Source organism: Malus domestica, chromosome 06 (genome assembly GCF_042453785.1).
Source record: "Malus domestica chromosome 06, GDT2T_hap1".
In the NCBI taxonomy this organism is placed as follows: Eukaryota; Viridiplantae; Streptophyta; class Magnoliopsida; order Rosales; family Rosaceae; genus Malus; species Malus domestica.
The window spans coordinates 22,488,251-22,511,145 of record NC_091666.1 but is presented as its reverse complement, the minus strand read 5'-3'; the positions used below and the strand labels follow the sequence as shown (position 1 = coordinate 22,511,145).

At 37.9% G+C, this 22,895-nt stretch overlaps 3 protein-coding genes across 7 annotated transcripts; all 3 read right to left on the bottom strand.

The window, feature by feature from the left end:
• Positions 1 to 9,516: 9,516 nt before the first annotated feature.
• Positions 9,517 to 12,168, bottom strand: LOC103454643 (putative glucose-6-phosphate 1-epimerase). Its single transcript, XM_008394244.4, has 7 exons — positions 11,363 to 12,168; positions 11,057 to 11,131; positions 10,735 to 10,952; positions 10,498 to 10,632; positions 10,311 to 10,413; positions 10,125 to 10,224; positions 9,517 to 10,024 (listed from the first exon to the last, which is right to left on the bottom strand). The coding sequence occupies exons 1-7, from the start codon at positions 11,453 to 11,455 to the stop codon at positions 9,858 to 9,860; spliced, it is 891 nt and encodes a 296-aa protein (XP_008392466.1). The 5' UTR covers positions 11,456 to 12,168; the 3' UTR covers positions 9,517 to 9,857.
• Positions 12,169 to 13,928: 1,760 nt separating this feature from the next.
• LOC103454642 (common plant regulatory factor 1-like) lies at positions 13,929 to 17,644 on the bottom strand. Of its 5 annotated transcripts, none has more exons than XM_070823556.1 (8): positions 17,398 to 17,560; positions 16,919 to 16,990; positions 16,603 to 16,789; positions 16,395 to 16,450; positions 16,222 to 16,269; positions 15,756 to 15,961; positions 15,146 to 15,349; positions 13,929 to 14,472 (listed from the first exon to the last, which is right to left on the bottom strand). In XM_070823556.1, exons 3-8 carry the CDS (start codon positions 16,719 to 16,721, stop codon positions 14,245 to 14,247), a joined length of 861 nt encoding a protein of 286 aa, XP_070679657.1. In that variant the 5' UTR covers positions 16,722 to 16,789; positions 16,919 to 16,990; positions 17,398 to 17,560; the 3' UTR covers positions 13,929 to 14,244. The 5 variants fall into 5 exon arrangements, with proteins under 5 accessions (XP_070679657.1, XP_070679660.1, XP_070679658.1 ...); XM_070823559.1 differs by having other exon boundaries at positions 16,603 to 16,751; positions 17,398 to 17,540; XM_070823557.1 differs by having other exon boundaries at positions 16,603 to 16,816; positions 17,398 to 17,537.
• A 450-nt stretch (positions 17,645 to 18,094) lies between these two features.
• On the bottom strand, positions 18,095 to 22,499 carry LOC103454641 (hydroxyproline O-galactosyltransferase HPGT1-like). Its single transcript, XM_008394238.4, has 12 exons — positions 22,150 to 22,499; positions 21,949 to 22,012; positions 21,734 to 21,783; positions 21,443 to 21,636; positions 21,171 to 21,234; positions 21,021 to 21,093; positions 20,401 to 20,524; positions 19,791 to 19,878; positions 19,637 to 19,687; positions 19,121 to 19,192; positions 18,901 to 19,013; positions 18,095 to 18,524 (listed from the first exon to the last, which is right to left on the bottom strand). The coding sequence occupies exons 1-12, from the start codon at positions 22,260 to 22,262 to the stop codon at positions 18,502 to 18,504; spliced, it is 1,029 nt and encodes a 342-aa protein (XP_008392460.1). The 5' UTR covers positions 22,263 to 22,499; the 3' UTR covers positions 18,095 to 18,501.
• Between the last annotated feature and the right edge of the window lie 396 nt (positions 22,500 to 22,895).

The window sequence follows — 22,895 nt, the reverse complement described above, 5'->3', positions numbered from 1 at the left end:
TGTGGTGCCTTCAACGATAAAGACATAACCCGTTTGAGAACGTGCCTTGTGCGGATTAGACAAGTATCATGTGTCGACATAACCAACAAGGTAAGAATCAACTTGAGGAGTGTAGGGTGCGGCACCATTTGAGGATTCATAGGGATAAAACAAGCCCAAATCCGTAGTACCCTTAAGGTAATGAAAGATGTCTTTCACGTCAATCCAGTGTCGGCGTGTAGGTGCATTACTGTATCTTGCCAAAAGATTAACAGTGAAGGAGATGTCAGGTCTAGTGCATTAAGCTAAATACAATAAAGCGCCTATCACACTTAGATAAGGAACTTTAGGCTCCAAAATCTCTTCATCATCCTCATTCGGACAGTAGGGATCTCATTTTGCATCTAGCGATCGAATGACCATAGGAATACTCGAAGGCTTCACTTTATCCTCATTAAAACGGCGCAACACCTTTTGGGTGTAGTTCGATTGATGTACTAAGATTCCATCCAAACAATGCTTTATCTAGAGACCGAGACAGTATCGAGTCTTACCTAGATCTTTCATCTCAAACTCTGACTTCAGGTGCACGATAGCTTTCGCGAGCTTTTCAAGAGTTTCGATAAGATTCATGTCATTGACAGATACTGCAACAATCGCAGATCTGGAATGTGACTTCTTAATAAACACACAAGGGCATAGTTTGTTGTTCCCATATCCCTAACTAGTCAAATACTCACTCAGTCGGTTATACTACATTCTTCCAGATTGTTTCAAACCGTAGAGTGAACGCCTCGGCTGAATGAGAGCGTGTTCCGGGGTTTGGAAATATTTGAACCAATCAATGTAAGTCATTCTAGAACTTTTATATAGATTTTCGTATCAAGATCCCTATAGAGATACGTGGTTACTACGTCCATCAGCTGTATATCCAGTTTTTCGAAAACTACCAAACTGATGAAGTAGCAAAAAGTAATCACATCCATAACGAGTGAGTAAGTTTCGTCATGGTTAATCCCGAGACGTTGTAAGAAGCCTTGTGTAACAAGATGAGCTTTGTAACGCACAATTTCTTTCTTCTCATTACGCTTCTGAAAGAAAACCCACTTATAGCCAACGGGCTTCACATGCAGAGAAGTAGGAGCTACAGGTCCAAACACCTTACGTTTCGTAAGCGAATCGAGTTCGACTTGGATTGCTTGTTTACAGTTTGACCAATCAATTCTACATCGGCATTCATTAACAGAACGCGGTTCAATGTCATCGCTCAACATGATCTCAGTAACTACTGCATATGCTAATACATCATCGTCAATCATTTCATTTCTACACCACACATCATCTAAGCTAGCATAATAGATCGAAATCTCATGATTCTCGATAGGAGGATTTGTCTTTTCAATAACACTTCCATAATCTAGAATTTCCTCATGAGTTAGATAGAATGAGTAAGCGATAGTCGGATTCACAGTAAGCTCTTCAAGACCGTGGGTTTCCTCTTCCGGGGTTGTGAATCATTTGAACCAAGGGGTCTGCCACACTTTTGTGTAGGGATAGATGATTGGCTAGCCACTAATGTACGTGGATCACCAGAATTGGCATCCCAGGCCTCCAGAAGGGAAGTTAGTCGTACATTTGGTACATCCATCTTTGTAGGCATATTCACAGCTGGAATATGCGATCTTATCACCCGCGCTAGATCGGTGAAAGCATTTGGCATACTCTAAGCTATGCTCTAAAGATTTAATATGCGATGCACTTTAGTTTCAGACTGAGTGGTGCAGGGATCTAAATGAGACAAAGTGGGAGTCATCCACGATAATTCACATCGTTCTTCAGGAACGTTAATGTTCTTATCTCCCCCTAACAACGGAAAGACTGTCTTATAGAAGTGACAATTCAGAAAACAAGTAGTAAACAGATCGCCAGTCAAAGGTTCTAAGTAACGAATAATCAAAGGAGAATCAGAACCGACATAGATTCCAATCTTTCGTTGAGGCCTCATTTTTGTACGTAAGGGCGGCGAGATCGGCACATATACCGCATAACAAAAAAACGAGCAAATGCGATATGTCTGGTTCGTATCTGGTGACCAACTGAAGGGCACTAAATGGTTGTGTCACAACAGGCCTCTGGCGGACCAACTTTGCTGCGTATAATATTGCATGGCCTCAAGCAGCGATCGGGAGCTTGGTACGTATGACCAACGATCGAGCAATCATTTGTAAGCGTTTAATGAAAACCTCTGCCATGCTGTTTTGGGTGTGAACATGGGGTACATGATTCTCAACTTCAACCCCAACCGACATGCAATTGTCATCAAAAGTTTTAAATGTGAATTCTTCATCATTATCTAACCGAATAGATTTGATCGGATAATCAAGGTGGTGAGCCCTGAGCTTGATAACCTGAGCCAACAGTTTGGAGAATGTAGCATTCCTTGTGGACAACAAGCACATATGTGACCAACGTGTGGAAGCGTCAACCAAAACCATAAAGTATCTAAATGGTCCGCATGGAAGATGAATTTGTCCACAAATGTCCCCCTGAATCAGTTATAGAAAAAATGGGACGATTCAAACGAATCTTGTCATAAGAAGGCTTAGTAATAAGCTTTCCCATCGAACATGTTTGATATGCGATTCCTTGGATCGAACCTAAACTTCGGGTTAGTGGATGCCCGTGTGAAGATGAGGATATGGCGTATCACTATTCGTCCAGGATATCCCAAACGATCATGCCAAAGTGTAATTTCATGCGCGCGGTCCCAGTAGTAGGGCCGACCACATAGTGGAATTCTATGGGGCATATGGTCGTAGTATATAGACCACTTGGGGTACGCTTCATCTTTTCTAAAATACGCTTCTAGCCATATTCGTAAGAAGTTATGCACAGAAATTCAACTCTGTTTTCTACGTGGGTTTCAGTGTGGTAATTGTTATCTCTAATGTCCTTGAAACTCAACAACATTCTTCCGAAACGTGGAGAATATAGTGCCTCAGAAATGGTCAAGATTGTACCATTGGACAACATTATACATGTCTTACCGTATCCTTCGATCAGGTTGGATGGGCTTGAGAGGGTTGTCAGAGATGCATTCTTAGGTATGAAGTTAGTAAAATAGATGTGTTCATGCAAAACTATATGCGTGGTTGCACTGTCTGCCAGACAACTAACTTTCCCATTAGTCATACCTAGAATGAAAAATTAATTTGAATCTGTCACATGCATAAAAGTTTTAAAAACAAATATCAATTCAAAATAATTTCATTTATTCAAGGATGGTAATTAATTAAAACTTAATATCCAAAAAACAAATCACCGACAAATAATCCAAACATAAAGGAAAATTGTTCAAAAAACAACCAAAAACAAAGGAGGGGTTCGGCCACTAGGTAGAATTCGGCCCCATTGTCTTATTTCAACTAAAAAATAAGTCTATGTCTAAGATTCTAGTCTTTCATAAGCGTGGTATCCTTTTGAAAGTTAGAAACCTCCATCTTTGTAGTCTCCGGATCATCCACTTGAACAAAGTTTGATTCAAACTTCTTATGACGAGAATGATATTTATCTACAACCTTTTTGAAAGCTCGACAAACACGGGACCAATGGTCTTTTGAACCACAGCGATAACACATATCTGCGTCCATGGTTTCAGGTGCTTTGCCCTTATTCCTGAAGTTCGGGGCCTTGGGAGCTAGGTTTGGGCACTTCTAGGCTTTCTTGCTTCCCTTAGATGGGCATTGACTCTGTTGACCTTGGTGGGATGGCTTCTGGCTGCCCTTACCACGCATTTTTTTAGCGTTTTGGGCATTGGTTAGTGCTATAATGTGCTTCAGGCATAGCAGTCGCCCCAGTAGGTCGAGCTTGATGATTCTTCATCAACAGCTGGTTCTGCTTTTCAGCGAGAAGTAAAACAGAGATCAAATCCGAGAACTTAGTGAACTTCTAAGCTCTATATTGTTGTTGCAGGACAATATTAGAGGTAGAAAATGTCGAATAAGTCTTCTCCAGGATATCCTCTTCAGTCAAAGTTTCATTGCAAAACTTGGAGAAGTGATCGAATTCGACAAACTTCAGAATTATATTCATTCACAAACTTGAAGTCTTGGAAGCGCAAATGCTGCCAGTCGTGTCTTGCTTCAGGCAAGAATATGTCCTTTTGGTGATCAAAACGATCAGCCAAAGCGACCCATAGTGTACGTGGATCCTCATCAGCAAGATACTCAGTTTGCAGAGCGTCATGGATATGTCTTCGGATGAAGATCATAGCAGTGGCTTTTTCAGCTTCGCCAACAATGTTGTCCGTCTCTTCTTCAATAGCAGGACGTAAGTTCTTGGCAGTGAGGTAGAGCTTCACATCTTGGACCTACTTGAGGTAGTTCCTTCCAGAGACCTCTAAAGCGATGAAGTCGAGTTTGTTCAAATTCGACATGTTCCTATCACAAAATAGATGGACAAGATGTGGTTAGTGTAATGGAGAAAAATCAATCCATTCACATAGGAGTAGAACATATAGGTTCTAATAGACATGTATATTTTGCATGAAAAATTTCAGGTTTTCATGGGTGATGTTTTTAAGTGAAAACTTCAGGTTTTCAAACATGGCATGTTTGTAAGAAACTTTAGGTTTTAAAATAATTATGAACTTCATGTTCATATATTCCTGCAGGTAAACACAAATATACACAAAAATATATGCAACAAGAATATGCACAATATAATTTGTAGGTCTAAAATATAATTGAATATAATTATTTGGACTTCGGGCCAAATTAAAGTGTGCGTGAAAAAATATAAAACCCATTGGGCCTAAAAATAATTAGGCGAATAAAACTTGGGGCCCAAAAGAAAAACTAAGCCTACGGGTGGCTTAAGAGAATTGGTCGGTGCTTCTTAGGCCCCAAAATTAGGTAAGGGGTCTCAGGTGTAGGCTGCAGGCCTATGGGGAGAGATAAGAGCAGGGGAATGGGCTGTTGCAGGCAGATCTAAAACAAAAAACAAAAAACATTCATTCGGGCCGCTTCAGGTGAGCCCAAACAAATTTTTTCTTTCTTTCATGGGCTGGGCCCAACAGAAAAAGGATGGGTTATTGGATCTGGGCCGAGACAACACACATCAGCAGCAAGCCCAATAGGCGCTGATGTGGGCCAAGGGGTTGAGACCCAATTGGGCTCGGGTCAAGAAGGTTCGAGACACCCCAGCGATGCTGGGTGTCAGAACGCTGTTGGGAAGACGCCGGCGTCGCTTCAGGCAACTGTCCTCGGGGGTTTATGGCACGACAATGCACAAGGGTTCAACTGGGAACTCGTATCTTGGATGTAAACCTAGGTTTCGAAGTCGGGGAGGTCCGAGAGCGATTAAGATTCAAGGAATCCGTTGAAGAGCTTCTTCGATGTTCATCGGATTTCTGAGAAAAAAACCCAAACAAATTTTTTCTTTCTTTCATGGGCTGGGCCCAACAGAAAAAGGATGGGTTGTTGGATCTGGGCCGAGACAACACACATCAGCAGCAAGCCCAATAGGCGCTGATGTGGGCCAAGGGGTTGAGACCCAATTGGGCTCGGGTCAAGAAGGTTCGAGACACCCCAGCGATGCTGGGTGTTAGAACGCTGTTGGGAAGACGCCGGCGTCGCTTCAGGCAACTGTCCTCGAGGGTTTATGGCACGACAATGCACAATGGTTCAACTGGGAACTCGTATCTTGGATGTAAACCTAGGTTTCGAAGTCGAGGAGGTCCGAGAGCGATTAAGATTCGAGGAATCCGTCAAAGAGCTTCTTCGATGTTCATCGGATTTCTGAGAAAAAAACCCATCGTTTCCGACGATGGCGAGGTCCTAATCACAACTACAGGTGTGATTTCTCAGGAACAACGGCGGTGAAGCCGTGGCCGACTGCCGGCGGTGAAGCCGTGGCCGACTGCGGGCGGCGACGTAGGTTAGGGTTTGATGCCAAAAACATCTTCTCAGATGGAGCAAGGGTTTTGCTCTGGTGCATTGCAACCTATGTGGGCTCGTGCGAGCCCAGTGTTGTAAGGGTCACGGGTTCGAAAAACCCAAGGTTTCTCGGATTTTTTTTTTCAATTCAATACAATTCATATATAATTCAATTCGATGCATATGAAATTCAATAATTTGATGCAATTCATAACCAATATCAAATTCACATAATTCAACAATTATGATTATGAGGCATACACAATTTATGTAAAATCTAAAATTCGTAAAACGTAAAGTTGGGTCATGCATCATGGTGAATGTTCATGCTATAAAGGCTATAAAAATATCGAGATAAAAATCATTGTTTTGAAAGAACTTGATTGCATGATGATATGGATGAACTGATTTGATGTAGAAAAATTCTTCAACGTCAGATTCCTAAGCGCAACGGTAGGAGTGTGCTGATAACGTGTTTTGGTCTATTTTATCTGACAAGGTTAAAGAGGGCTGGCAACAAGGAGAAGAGAGAGAGTGTGTGATGTGTTTGTAGAATTGTAGGGAATGTGTGTTGTTATCCTAACTACATTGTGCCTTTATTTATAGTAGTAAAGGGAAAGAAGATATTCCTTCATCCGCAAGAAGTACAAGATACAATAGGAAATGATAACTAGAATCTAATCTAATCTAGGATTTAGACAATCACACTTAAACTAAGAATGTTTACAACAAACGTGATATAATAATTGTCAAAGACAATAATTTAGGAGCAAAAATTTGTAATTTCCTAAAATATGGGGGGTTATAATTGCCATTTGAAATTTCATTAAATGGGCATTGATTACTATGCTTTGAAAAAAAAAAACACTTTTTGTAGAAACATGATAGACTCTGCTTCTGCTTTTCTATGCTTTCCTACTATCATTAACAATAGTTTTAACATTTTTTTTTTTGTTATACCAAATACATTTGATGTTCCAAATTTTATAATAAGCAACTTTTTATTTTTATTTTTATTTTTAAAAGCATCACAATCTCAAACCAGCATGTATGTCTATGTTTTATGAAGGAGAGTTTAGCTTGATCGACACTAGTTGAACAATAAAATAATATAAACTAATCAAAGTGGCGTAGCAAAAGCGTGGTAGTCCCTGGATCGAAACCAGGCTCTGATGGATTTATTGCAAAATTTGGGTTGTGGTCTCAACAAGAATGCATCATTGCCTTATTTAGACCAAAGCTGCAATTGTCGTTGGTCAGTCAAGCTCAAAGACAATGACTTGGAAAGTTTATTCACAAAGACGACTTCTTAATATTTTTTATTTTAGGGTTTTTATCACAAATGGTCCTTGAGATTGATCAAACTCATCATTTCGGTCCCTCACTTTCAAAATCAATCAATGCCGTCCCTGACATTCACTACCCCACATCAATTTGGTTCTTTTGTTAAGATTTCGTCAACTATTTAGTTTGTATGTGGGACCCACAAATCCAATGAAATGGTGACATGTGGATTTACACAAAATAAGGGGTTTTATCACAAATGGTCCCTGACATTGATCCAACTCAACATTTTGGTCCCTGAGTTTCAAAAATCGATAATTTGGTCCCTAACTTTCACTATGCACATCAATTTAGTCATTCTGTTATAATTTCATCCATATTTTTTGTTTGTGTGTTGATGTGGTCCCATTAATCCAATCATATGGCTCCATGTGAATTAACTACAAGAAACTATTTTTTTAAGAGTGAACCAACGAACGAGTATTCGGCGCTGGCATTTTTCTCGCATCTCACAACCCCAAATTGAAAAAAAAAATCAATCTAAAATTGATAAAATCAAATCCAAATTCAATTCAAATTTGATAGGATTATAACCGACTAGAGAATGAGGAGTGAGTTCATGAGCCAAGTACTTTAGTAGTGTCATAGTTTCTTCCTTTTCTTTTTTAGCATACCCTAATGAAAACGACGATGACTATTTTTTCTTTTAGTTTTGATTTTTAGTTTCTTATTTTACTTTTAGTTTTAAATCTTAAAAAAAAAAGTTTCTTGTAGTTAATCCACGTGGCACCATATGCTTGGATTAGTGGGACAAAAAATTGACAAAACTTTAATAGAAGAATTAAATTGACGTGTGGTATTGAAAGTTAGGGACCAAAATTATCGATTTTTGAAACTCAAAGACCAAAATGAGGAGTTAGATCAATGTCAAGGATCATTTGCAATAAAAGCCCTTATTTTGTGTAAATCCATGTGTCACCATTTCATTGGATTTGTGAATCCCACATACAAACTAACAAAATAGTTGACGGAATCTTAATGAAATGACCAAATTGATGTGCGGTAGTGAATGTTAGGGACGACATTGATTTTGAAAGTGAGGGACCTAAATGATGAGTTTAATCAGGAACCATTTGTGACAAAAACCCTTTATTTTATAACATTTTTTTCAAAGAGATACGATCCTCGCCGAATCCTCTTTGTGAGGATTCCGGAAATTCTTTAATCCTGTCTTTTTATCATACATCGTGCGGTTATAATTTATTTTAAATTATATTATTTAAAATTAAATACAAACAGTACCTAACGAAAACTGACTGTACAATATACAATGAACGGACATAATTAAAAGATCTTCGAGATCCTCACAAAGAAAATCCAATCCTATCTCTTTATTCAAGAGCCACCATGTCTGGTCAAAGGGAAAAATCATTTAATCCCTTTTGGTGAAAAGCGTGTTCTAACTTTTTTTTCTTTTGAATTTCAAAATTATTGAAAAACGTGTTCATAACTTTTTTATTTTATTTTGAATTTCAAAATTATAAAAAAAAAAGCGTGTTTCTATTACGGATGACAAAACAATTTCACATTTAGAGAAAATACAATTTTACTAGTTTTGAAAAGACAAAACTCTTATTTGTTTTTGGGTCAACCCTCTGTATCCAATTATTTAAAGCCAAGTTCATACTATTGGATCCCTTAATACTACGGCCTGTAATATTTTTTTTTCATTTATAAGTAAAAAAAATTTATGTTCGAATATGGTGAAAGCTGCGTTTAATACTAATCTATTCTCCATAATTTAGAGTAAATATATCGTTATATAACACCCTAGTTTGGCAACACACATGAAGATTTGTGCTCCTAGTCTTACATCCTTCAAAATGACGAGGACCTCCGTTTGCAGAAAAGTTTGGACATGATCATATGGGCCACAAGGCCTTTACTCTGTTTGGCCCAAACAAAAAAAAGCCCTCACAGTTGTATATCTGCAAGGTGGTGCAGCGGAAGCGTGGCGGGCCCATAAAGCACCTGTCCTCAATTTATCTCATTTCCGTTCATCGTACGTTGTGCGGTCAGTTCCGTTAAGCACTGTTTATATTCAATTTTAAATAAAAAATTCAAAATAATTTCTAATCGCAGGATGAATGACGAACGGATAAAATGAACTGATCTCTAGGATCCTCAAAAAGAGATTCCGGATAGAATCTTGTTCCGAAACTAGCCTCTGATAAAGCTGTGCTTTTCAAGTTTTCATCTCCATTCTTCGTGGTCTATGAGGCTTTGCTTTGTTACAATTTAAACCAACTTAGTCCTCTTCTGCTCAAGAAACTTGACATTATATTCCACCAAAAAACATGATTAACTTTCTCATATTTTTGAGTCTCTGCAATCTATTGCATGCGGTGTACAAATTACAATTTCCACAACTAAATTGAGACGAACCATATACATTTACAGGTTACAGCTACAATGGGGAGAAGCAAAAATATATCTCCGCCTCCGTCGAAACGAAATCGATTAAGAAACATGAACCAAAATTAAAGGTATTGATCATGCTCTTACTGATTTTTTATTGCAAACATTGTCGAATTTTTCGACCCTAAGTGATACTTTAGGTTTATTTCTTCGCCTGCAAGTCATTGGCAGCCTCTTGATTTAACTGGAAGGGACAACAGAGAGCTCCAATCGACCCGTCCATTCCTCGCCGGGCTTCAAGGTGATCGGTTTTTCGATTGATGCTCCATTAACACAAAGCATCTGTTTGTACTCTTCGTCTCCAAGATCCGCCATCGCTTTGGACTTCTCCCACGGATTCCATACAACTAGTACATGTAAAGTTCAAGAACACAAGATTTTAATTTGTCACTAATCCATATGTCTAAGTTTGCTTAGTGACTAATCGAAGTAGAACATGATTCTTACCAACATCTGGAAGTCCCTCCTTTCGCACGGTGAATGTCCTCTTCTTTTCATGATCGAAAACAGCTATCACATCCGAAGACTTAAGGTAAGCACGGTCCACCTGCCGGAAAATGAAAAAACACTTCATAAGCAGGAGAGTTTTGGATCAACTGACAAGTGGAGAAGGTTTTGGGAAAACACGATTACCTCAGATTCGAATGTTAAGGCGTCGCCTTGTTCTGTAAACCGCTCCTTTTGACATAGGTTGTCTAGGTAGTCTAGAGTCTCCAATCCCTCAACCCTCACTTCACTGTCAGTCCAGATTAAATTCATTTAGACCTCGGAACTTCAATTAGTCTTTAATTAGATTTATGATTAATTGAAGATTATGTACCTGATATCCGAAATGGAGAAATACGTATGAAAAGCGAATGAAAAACTGAAAGGCTTGCTGTTGATGTTTCTGATGCGCGATATAAGCGTTAGATGCCCTTCTGCTGCAAGCGACACCCTAAGGCGAAACTCAAAACTGCAAAACATGTTTCAAACCATCATGTCACAAACAAATATTTCAAGTACACAAAGCATTAGCATGCTACTTTTTCGGAATTCATGCTGCTATATGTGCTACCTATGTGGCCAAATCTTTAGATCATCGTCGGATGGTTTGAGCAGCAAGTCGATGTAGGCTTTTCCATTCGAATCATTTGGATGTAGTGGTGGAGGATCATTGTCGATGGCCCAAATTCTGTTCCTGGCAAACCCATTTTGGTCCAATGATCCGGTCCCAACCTGCGGAAAACAGATTGGAATTCCTCCTCGGACTGCTTTTGGCGGCTTAAAAATCGCCTGCATAGACAAAACAGAAAATATATAAGCTAACTCTAGGATCAGTGTACATATTTCCCAATAGTTGATGAATAACAATGAAGAAGTATGAAGAAATTCTTCACCTTGCTACTAGTGAATAACAATTCCTCGCCGCGTTCAGTTTTCCAGGAAAGAACCTGGCCTCCGTGCAAGCTCACCTGGATTGTTTTTGCACGACATCAGAATGCATGTAAACTACAAAATCAGCAATTCTAGGCTTGCTCAAGTATACAAGCCCTACGTCGGAAACCTGACTAATTAAATACAACTTATATTGAATTAGGGTATTTTGTACAAAACCCCACACCTAATGGACTACGCAGGTGATTAAGTTGATACAACGTCGACGCTGCTCGATACTAGAAACAGGAAGGTAAAAGAAATCTAACCCTAACGGAAGCACCGCGAGGGTTGTGAAGATGAACTTGATCGATTCCATTCTTGTCTTTCGAAAATTCAACTGCTGCTCCAGAAGGATTCATTTCAAGAACACAGCAAGCAAGAACATCAATTGAATAAACAAGAACACAGATGACTCTCTCTCTCTCTCTCTCTCTCTCACTCTCTCTCTCTAGAAAACAGCTTCAAATCACCAGGGAACAAAATGGTTTGCCGTTCATTCAATCAAGCAGCTGAAACTCAACTTTCGCATGAACCCTTCTCGTGACAAAACCTATATTTTCTTGTGAACTGAAACCAAATTCCCAACTACCAATTCCCCTCTCTCACTTTTCGAACAGATGCAAATTTTCTGAAAGAAATACAGGATGATTAATTACCCAATGAATGAAACCAAACGGTCTTAAAATTCCTGCACAATGGCCGGTTTCAAACCAAAACAAAAAGTATTTATGATGGGAACAGTTTTGTCTAACAAACAGAAAGAAAAATTGAAAGCTGTGACCTAGAAGAAATGAGGTCAAAACACCTTTATGGGCGGAAATATCAAATATAAATCTAATCTATCTATATGCAACAAAGGATTAGCGTTTGAGCGCTCCTGATAAACAAATATTGAAATGTCAAATAATATACGAGAGATTAAGGTCGTTGGGTATATCTTAGGAGGGTAATGAACAGATTAAGAATAAATTAGTACCACTTGCATGCACAAGTTTCAAATATGTTATTTATGTGTATTTACATCATTACATGTGCGTATAAGACATGGAAATTTTAGCAACCAGCCAACCATGATTAGTCTTTGCTGGTTTCTACACGTGATATAGACAAGTATGAACGTGCCATCCTCTCTAACTGAATTAACTAATCCATTTTCAAAAGAAAGGAAAATCGAGAACAATGTGGAAATTTCAAGTTTCTGACTTTTTCGATGGCTTGATTGTCGAGAAAAATTTGCGTGAGTCTGTTTCATTAATGTGACATTATTAAGCTGTGGAATATTCAGTTAAAAATAAAAGATACGTATATTTGTTGATATTTTCACGTACCGCAGTATGTCGGATTTTAGTATAATACATGATGTACTTATATTTTATTGCCAAAATATATTCAATAAACTCTGCATAATTTGAGGTGAACCATTCACATCGTCTGCCTTAGACATCGGCCAAGGAAAATTGATGATGAAAATATATGATCGAAGCAACTTTTTCTTCAACACGTGAAAATTGGATAAAGAAAGTTATCCTTGGGACGGATGAGTGAGTCTCATCTTCCCAACAAGGCAAATTCAAATAGTTTATTGATGTACAAGTTACAATACAAACAAAAATACGATAGTACTGAATTTCGGATATATTCGAGAGAGATTTTGCCATGGCCCAGATTGCATGCATTCTTGAACGCATATCTTGTAATTTAATATCGATAAATGATAATAATTTGTGTTAATAATACTTATTGGGTGATAATAAATGCATCAAACATTATTTAATTTTGACTCGTATACGAGGAATCACGACAGAAACACACTTAAGAGAAACTTCAATTGGACCCCACAAAGGAGAGGCCTAAAAACAGTAGAAATCCATAGAAAGTTTTTTCTAGAGGAAGCATACCAAACTCTTTTCCAAATGACCCATAATTTCTTTTCCATAATTTTGTCTCACTATTAAGCTTTGAATTGAAAGGCACTAGAGAGAGGAAAGGGGGATTTGGGGTTGGAATTCAATGTCATGGATAAAACTCTAGGTGCGATGTGCCAACACACAAAATTGAGGAGTGGACATCTTATTCTTAGGTGCAATCAAAGGTACTATCAAAATTGCCTTTGAAAATCCTTTTGATGGGATTTTGTGGCCTTCTTTCTTTCAAGTTCCTCTTTTGACTTGCACTTTTCACCAACCAATTATATCCATTTGCACCTTCAACTCAAACACTTAAAATATCACTTCATTTGAACTCAGAACTTCCTCCAATAATGGAACGTAGAATGGATACCGCAATATAATATGATTATGTGCTGAAACTTTAAACAAGATATTTAATTTAAACTACCTATTAATAGAAAAAAGAAGTAAAAAGACTATTTAGTCTTTTATAATAGAAAAAAATGATGGGCAATAATGTAGTTTTACAAAACCAAATTTTGGTGTTTTTTAATTGAAATCTCACCTATATGTAATTATTAAAAAATAAAAAACAAAAAACAAAAACCAGTCTCACCACTGGCACATTCCCTACACCCTCTCTCTCTCTCCCCTTCCCATTTTAAAACAAAAATAAAAAAATACTCACATACAAAGCGTGTAACATATGCTAGGATTGATTAACGAAGCTGTTGTTGATGCTCCAAAAATAGTCGTACTGCAGTCCTCAATGAAATAAATGAGAGCGTGAAATTCGTAATGATTTTTCTAGTGCCAATATGATTCCATAGACATTTTCAGTCGAAAGTCCAAACAATTAGAATCTCATCGGCATGGTCGAATTTCTAATACAAGGATAAAATATAATGCTTAACCCGGTTTTAAATAGAACACTCTGTCAATCTAACAAGAAGTCTGCAGTAACAATTACGAGTCACTTAACTTCAGAGACCAATCCTTTGGAATGTTCATGTTCATAATATGTAAACACAGTTTTAGCCTCCCCTAAACTCCTCACAAAATCGCCAGGACAATCTCGAATCTAGTACATCATAGCACAAAGGAGAGTTGAATTCTAAAGGAACAATAAATTAGAAACTTCTATTTCTGACCGGAATTCCCTGTATTCCACCTGCTGGTCGTAAACCAGAAGTTAAGTTAATTAGATTTTTCAGTCCACCGAGTGTGATGTGAGGCTGCAGACAACACCAGCTTCCTTATCATCTAGCAGCAACAGCATCGGTCCTAGAGTTTGATTCCAACAGCTGATGGAACTTGGCTTCAGACATGGAACTTTCATGTTTCTCGCAATCCAGTTCACCATTCCTGCTTACAGAACCCAAGTTGCTAATTATATTTTTGGCATCATTTGGCAGCTCCAAGTCTACTTCAATCTTGACTGAAGCAATCCCTCCTTGCGTCACTGCCTGAGCATTTTTCAGCTTCTCCTACAAGATAGAACACATGTGAGATCCAGCTACAAGTGAATGTAAATATAACTTAGGTTGAAACAAGCTAGGATGGACCAAATCAGTTTTCCTCGATTTTTCATGTTCAACTTAACGTTGTAGCACGTGCTACAATGCATTGGAACAAAACCCATCCCAACACCAAACCCTTCACTACGCTGGCAAATTTGTACTCTTGGTCAATATTTGGCAACCACAAGCAAAAAAACATGATAATTCAATGTGAAGATGGCTTAGTTTCTCTTAAGTATATGCTGGACATAAGAAATCAAAACAATCCGAACATAGTTGTCCAAGTGCCTACTGTTTTTTTGGGTAAAATATACTAGAGTTTCCCTATTGGGTAACTATTGCTGGTGCATATGCAAAGGCTTGAACTAACCTAAAGCCCACTCCTATGAACCCAGCCTTGGGCTCGGGATATGCTACCAGTTGATGAGTCAACCTCCAAACTTTTGCACAAAGAACAACCTAGAAACTTTGTTCTTTCGACAACCTATTTGTATTGTTGATCTTTAAGAATCCGCTTACCAAAAAAACAAATGAATATCACCCCTAAAAAGAAAAGAGAACGTGACAACTTGGTACACATAAAAAATAACTGAGAACAGACCAACAGCTCAAGAAATTCTACGAGAACATTGAGAAGTACCCTTAACGCAGCATTTTCAAGCCTCAGTGTCTCTGAATCCTCTTTCAATTTTTTTATTTTGGATTGAAGAGCCATTTTCTCCGCGTTTAAGGATTCACATGTCTTCACCAATTCCTCATATTCAGCCTGCTTTCTTAACCTAGATCTCCTTGCAGATTCTCTGTTAGCCTGTTTCCTTTTCTCTCGTTTCATCTGCCTTTCATCCTGAGGAAATCAACATGTGAATCAATAGTGTGAATAGCAGAACATCTAAGAGTTATCTAAGAATTCGGTGCATCCAAGATGAGTCTGGACTCAACAGTACTCAAAAGTCATGAATATAACAACGGTTCAGCAAATGACCGCCCTGCAGAGTCTTAAGATGGGCTTTGTTTCACAGCTAACTCTGGCTCACAAAATTTGAGGAAATTCCAAATCCGTAATCTTTCATCAGTCCCATGATTTCAATCAAACCAGTAACTGAGTGTTGTTCAAAACAAACAAATAGAGAAGTATCAAAGCCCGCAATTCTTTAAACCGTTATCTCACTTCAATTCAAATTGAAGTAGAAAGGCATCAGCTTGCAAACAAATAAGTAGTACCAAAATCAACAAGGTAAATATTTCCATACCAGAACAGGTGCACCAAAAGGCAACCCAGAACCAGCAGAAGGAGCAACAAAAGCTGTGCTAATTCCTATTGTCTCATATGGCGGCCTGAGAGATGCTCCAACGTAACCAACAGCAGGAGGCGCAGTACCAGAAACACTTTTGGAATTCTCATTCGTTTCCCCTTTAGTTGTAGGACTGACCTGAGTATGAACTTTCACATCATTTTCTGTCATTCAGATAATTAAGGAAACAAATCAGTCAGTATGAACTATGAAACAAATGGTAGCAAAGTCCTAACTTATCCAAGTAAAACCAAAACTGGAAAGAACCATCCCCTTTTCTATACAAAACCAACAGATGATGGAGGGCAAAAACAGGCCACGAAATTGTGCCCTCCCACATTGAACCCCAGAAACAGAAATCCTGATGGAAAAAGTCCCACATTACAATCGCGAAGTATAAATTAATGAGAGTGCTTAATCTTACCAGCAGATTGCATGCTCTCCGACCCATTGTTCCTCTGAGTGAAGTGCTCTGCCTGGTAGAAGAAATCCATTATTACTTTAACTGTTTAACTTCATGCATAGATAGCATCTAAAGAAAGGAGAATTCAAAGGAGAGGCCTGTCTCAGATTGAGCAGGCATAACAAAAAAAGCACTTGCTTTAGTGTTGCCATCATTTCCATCAGTCAAACCATCAACCTTTTGTTCCAAACTGCACATGTTCATAAGATCAAAAGTTTAGTTTGGCTAAATCTAGTGACAACATCAGAGAACTAACTGGAAGCTGCTGACTGTTCATAATCTCAATTTTGTCCCGTACAAAGGTTAGCCCCAATGTGAATGAAAAAAGAATAAAGAAAGAACCTCTTTGATGCCTCAAGGACTAGGTTCCCGTCCTTGGGACTGTCATATCCAACTGGCAATGCAGTTCCATCCGATCCCTTCAACTTCTTTGTTACATCTTGGTCCATGCTGTCCAACATTTTAGAAGGCCTTTCCTGTGCTTAAAGAAACTGTGACGGGTAGCTAACTGTCAGGTTACTCTCCACAGCTGCATTTTCACATTGGGAATGTAAAACTACACAAATATATTGTTCAATGAAAATTTAATAACCATCCTTTTTTTCTTTCATCTGCTTCCATGACATTATTTCAAAACAAATTAACAACAGGGACACACCTCTGAAGACAAAATCCAGATTTCGAATTACAACACGCTTCAGCTGAACTCAATTAACCCGATTCCAAATAACTGAACGAAAAATTCCACAATTTAACAAACAAACAAAAAACTTGACCATTTTCACCAAATACAGAAGCTTTATCATTTCAATCAAAACATGCAACACACACAGAATTCACCTTCCTCATGCCCATTAGTTTCTACTTTTACTGTTCCCAAATTGTCCCACAATTTCTAATTGATAAAATCGGATCAATTGCACACCAAATAATTCCCCCTTTTTTTCATTAAAAATATTAAAAATTGTCATCTTCCACAATTAACTTTGAAAGTTTAAATTTTCCCCATTCATGCATCTGCAAAATTCAGAGATCCGGAAAGCTTCCACATTTATATTCCGAGTCGTACACAAATATTATATTATATATATTTATATATGAAATTCTACCAAAACATAAGAGGCAATTGCAATGTACCTGAATCTTCGGAAATCTTCAGAAGGGAGGAGAAATGAAATCAAGGCAGTAATTTTGAAGAAGCCTCAACAGAACCGAACCCTAGCTCCTCAATTTTCCCGCGTTTTAGATGGAAAATTTTGGCTTCGATGGGGTCGTACACCGGCCGGTCTGGTCGTAAACTGGGTTAATAGGATTGGCCCAGATGATCGATGTGGCACTATTATTCTGAGCCGTACACGTGTAGAGACATTGGCCGATGGTCCCCTTCACGGGGCCTTCGTTTTTCAATGTTGTACCGGTCTGTGGGCCCCGCCACAAACCGTTATTCGTACTTTTTTTTTATTATTTTGTTTTGATTAATTTGTGTTTTAAGATTTTAATTGATTTTTTTTTTCCTAGTCGATTTTGTTTTTGTAATGTTGATAAAAGTTTGCTTATAACTTCGGATTAATCAATTAAAATCTGAATTGAATAGATTGATTAATTGATTAATCTCAAATTCACACAATTATGCAGCTTCTTACGTAACAAAAAAGATTTCTAAGTTAATTTGAGCGTAGTTATGTTCGTTTATCGTATTCCCTCTCGGATCCTTATGAGGTAAGGTTCAACCTGTTAATTTCATGTCAGGTTCAAGTCATGTTCAAATCATTCCCAAACTGGCAGTAACTGAAAAGTTATAAGCAGTGCAATGTTACCACCATGAAACCAATGCTTGCACCAAGTTTGTATATTATCAACCACCAAAAATTGTAACTCTCCAGTAATCGTTCCATACGTATAGATGTTAAATTAGTGAGATTCAAAGGTGAACTCTTACGGTACTGATACAGGTATGACGAAAAAGTAAAAATGACACCGGACTTTCAGTAACTACGAGGGCGAAAACTAAGCTAACAGGATCTGGAACTTCCGAGAGAATTTCGACCAGCAGCATAGAGAAATCAATTCTAACGTAACCACTTAGCTCAAGGCTGCTCGAATCAAGTTGGGGCAGAATAAATCATTGTGTGCTGCTTGAATCATCTGGTCGAAGAAGGCATTGAAGGGCACTGCTGTAAACGAAGGACCCTTCCCTTTCATAATGCACTGGTTGAATCAATAGGTGTTCGGCATGTCAGATTACACAGCTGTACATATTGCTCCTGAAATGAAAGAAGCACACGGATTAATAACGAAAATCATCGGATTCAAATTTATCACTCTCGTATGAAATTACCGGAGTGAAGACGGAGAACCATATTGAATGGCATTGACCATCTAAAGACCCTCTCACTATCTCTTTATTTGTCCTCGGTTGTGTTTTTCTAATTATTTAAATTTAATTTCCCTTTCCAACGAGCATTTTCCAAGAAAATGGTTTAGAAACAAGTAACCGCAGCAAGATGATTTATTGCCTTGATATTAAGAAAATAGTTATACTTCAATATTCTTTTCAAGATAACATCAGATATGATCAGGAAAAGTTTTATCATGTCCATATTGATATGTATATGTACTAGACAAAAAAGACCAACAGACCTGGCATCCAAGAGGAGCAGCAAAATTTCCGCTCATCGATGTGCTTCACATCAAGCCCAATAAACCATGATCCAGCACTAACATCGTCATGAGCATAAGCATGAAGAATAGATCTGCAACCGACAGAAGGCTATAAACTAAATCCTCCCAAGGTTGTCAGCATTTTACACAATACTATTGAAACAGGAAAGAAAAAAGGAAAAAGAGGCAGCAGAAGCACCTGTTTATTGATATAAACTGAGCTAAGGCTCTGGAAATGGCATACAATTCACCAGAAGCATGTCTAAAGTATCTGCATCGGAAGCCAAATGAAATTAAAACCTGGGAATTTAAGCAGCACAACCAAATGCTATTATGCATTGCTTCAGTACTTGAAGACTGATGACCTAACGCCTACATGACTGTTCAGGTGAGAATACTCTATATACAGGACATATAGAGAAAACCAAATAATCAGCTTTACGTGTCTTCCTTCTACTTACCTAACTAACAAACATTTTCACAGATACGTTTTTCCCTACAAAGATCTAATAATCACCCTCCCAGAATCATTAGGCAATCAAGCATCACGTAGAACGGTCTATATGAAGAAATCACCAAGGCACTATAGATAAAACCAATCATCAGTGTTTATTACACATGTTTGTTTTTTAGGATAACATTTCGGTGGGCTACTCTAACAGGTCACGTCGAGAGCCCTCTACATATCTCACTAATAAACATTATCTGTGCTTACGATTTTGCATCGCCAAATTTCCACCAGTCTGGCTCATACCACTTGTGTGTTCTGTGTAATTAAGACAACACAAAAAAAGAAAAAGTTAAATCTATTCTAAAATGACTCATAATTTCAAAGTTTTCATCAAATAAAGCATGTTTTCGGCACTCACGGTTCAGAGAAGACTTCGCCTGATTTCATGCACCCAATATAGACACGAGGCTTATCTATATAAGTAGTTAGAGTTGCTCCCAGGACATCTTAATCAATAATAAAAGCCAAATATTAGTATGCACTTCAAATAATCTGTTTGGGGGCATTAACTTTTCTGATACGGTTAACAGCTAAACATTGCTTTTCTTAACTTTCAAAAGCCCCGTTACTAAATTTATTTGGTTTGGCTACAACTTATCAATTATACCCAGTGGTGTCCAAATCAAGGCTACTATGAAGTTAGACAAACAATTGCAGCATTTTGCAGAAAGGTTCTATTAACAAAACAATGGCAACAAATTCAAATACCTAAATTGAAATTATATATGATGCAGCTTTGATTTCTGAGATAGAAATCAACACTTCAGTTGAGATCATGACTAGATAACCATATACCTATGCTCTCGTCTGACAGTTTCTTTGGGTTTCTCCACTAGTAAGCACAGGTTTGTTAACTAGTATCATCCACATTAATTACCACAATTTAATGTTATGCAGTATAACAGAAAGTATCACGAGGATTAACTATCTTCTTGTTTACTAGAAATAATTATATTACGACTACATACCAAGATTAACATAAACATCATCATTGACCTTAACATAAAACTCAGCATCCCAGTTCTCTACAGCATGAATATAGAGCAATTTTGTCTTTTTTGGCCGCTCCTCAGATGCCTCCACTTGATCATCCTGTAAGGTAAAAGAACAATTTGAACAACAATGCGACGTAAACTTATCTGCCTATAGCAATTTCAGTTATCCCGTAAATGATACTTGAATCAACCATGAGGGATGTGCACAAATTTTTGCTAAGGGCCATGGGCATGATGCAAGAAATAAAAATACGGAATGCACAGCCAGCTTTCCTTGAACTACAATCAAGGTTACATTGGCTTGTTCATAACTACAAACTAGCCATCACTTTGTCATACTCTAACTAGCCATCACTTAGTCATACTCTAACTAGCCATCACTTCGTCTCTATTCTACATACCAATTCCCCGCTATTGCTCAAAGCCTCAGACAGCATCTTGTATCGTTCAGGGGACTTAACTTCTTAAGAAATTCAAATAGAATTACATGTGTGTAGTAATAAAAAAAAAGTTGTTGACAGTACGAAATTTCATCCAACCAAAAGATCCCACCAAATATATGTAAAACAAAATTGTTCAAATGGTTAACATACAAGAATAATGAAGTCGTTGGTCCGGTCATTTTCTTTGTCTATTTCCTTGTCCAAACTGTCTCCACGATTTGGGCTGCAAGATACACATGCTTAACTGAACAGAAATGCAGACAATTCCTTGTCATCATTCTAAATCATCAATATACAGACCTTCTTCCAATTACAAATCGCACAATGATGCCCTTTTCATCTGCTAATCTTTTCAGTGCTTCACCTGCACACACACACACACACACACACATATATATATATAATTGCTATAACCACTAGAAGAAGTTTGGTTCACCATTGCAAGCCAAAACATTTGTAACTAGAAAATTGGCAGGATTGTATAATACTATAACACTAACATGGGTCACTATATATAGCATAAAATTATACATAAGATAAAAGAAAAGAACAACGAGATTTTCAGGAAGTACCTGTAGGCATCCACGCCTTACGAATTGCCTCCCTATTTTTCTTGCGACCAAATGTTGTAATAATTCCTATAACAGCTACAAGCTTCTTCTTAGAATGAGCCCCCTCATTTTTCGACAAGCTCTTTGGAATGAAACCTTCCTGCCTTGCCCCAGCCAGTTGCATCTCAAGGGCGGACAACTGCTTCTGTTGCTCCCTAGAAAACGACCATCATTCATCACAGCAAAGACAATATCACAAATTCTCAAAATTCAACAATGACACCATTTACAGAATAGATTGGATCAATGTACCTGCAATCTATAATTTTAAGTGTGTCGTCTACGGCTATAGCAGATTGACCCTGAAAAATCGAAAATTAACGATCATCTGCCTAATTCGTAATCTCTTAGATTGAATTCATGTAAGCAGCAACATATTACTGTTTGCATGAGGGATTTGAACTGAAATTGAAAGGTAAAAACTTGGACAAAAACAAAATTAACAAAAACCGAAAAACTAAAGTTACCTGACCATTTCTTTTATCAAGCTCCTGAATCAAATAAACCCTATCGGCAGCATCCTGCCACAATCTATCAACACACCACACACCCCATCAAACATTCATCAAAAATAAAAAACCAAACTTTTTCACAAAAATCCAAAATTTAAATTATGAACAGCTCTAATCACAGATGAAATAGCAAAATTTGAAAATTGAGAAACTCACCGGCCTGCGACGTAGATGGCGGCCATGGTGGAGACCATGGCGAGCAAGAGAGCTGAAATCCGAGAGTGAAAAGCCGAGCCGGATAGCCGGTTGTGCGACGGCCGGCTATGCATGTTTTTCCGGTGCGGCAGAAAACAAAGGGGCGCAGAGCTCGAGCGGATTTCAGTGAGTGGCGGCGAGCTAGATCACGGGAGGGGTTTCGGAGCTCGATCAAGTCGGAAACTAACTGATACTCTCGATGAAGAAGGAAGAAGAAGAAGGAGACGAAGACGTTGTAACCGATTGTGCTCTCTGCAGTAACGGGATTTTTGCAATTAATTTTGCATCCTCTGTAAAAGAATATTCATGTCATTTTGGTAATTGCAATTTGGAGTAATAAATTGGAATGATTTTTCATTAGAAAGTATTATTCAGACACTCATTTTTAATTTTAATACATCTTTATAAAATAAGAATTTGATTTTTTTTTAATTTATTCAATTTGATGGCCAAAAAGTAAGAGAGGTACGTGAGAAGTAAAAATGAATGTGTGCATAATAATATCTTCCCTATTTAGGGGATGAGCTCATTGTCCCGCTTGTTCATATGTATCTTTATCATAAAATTTTATAATCGAAATCATTCAATCTTTTAATCTTCATTTAAATCATCCATATAAAAAATCATTCGAATTAAATACCATATACTCATCTAAAAATATTTGAAATAAATCAACGGTTTATCATGAATATACTTACCTACACTAT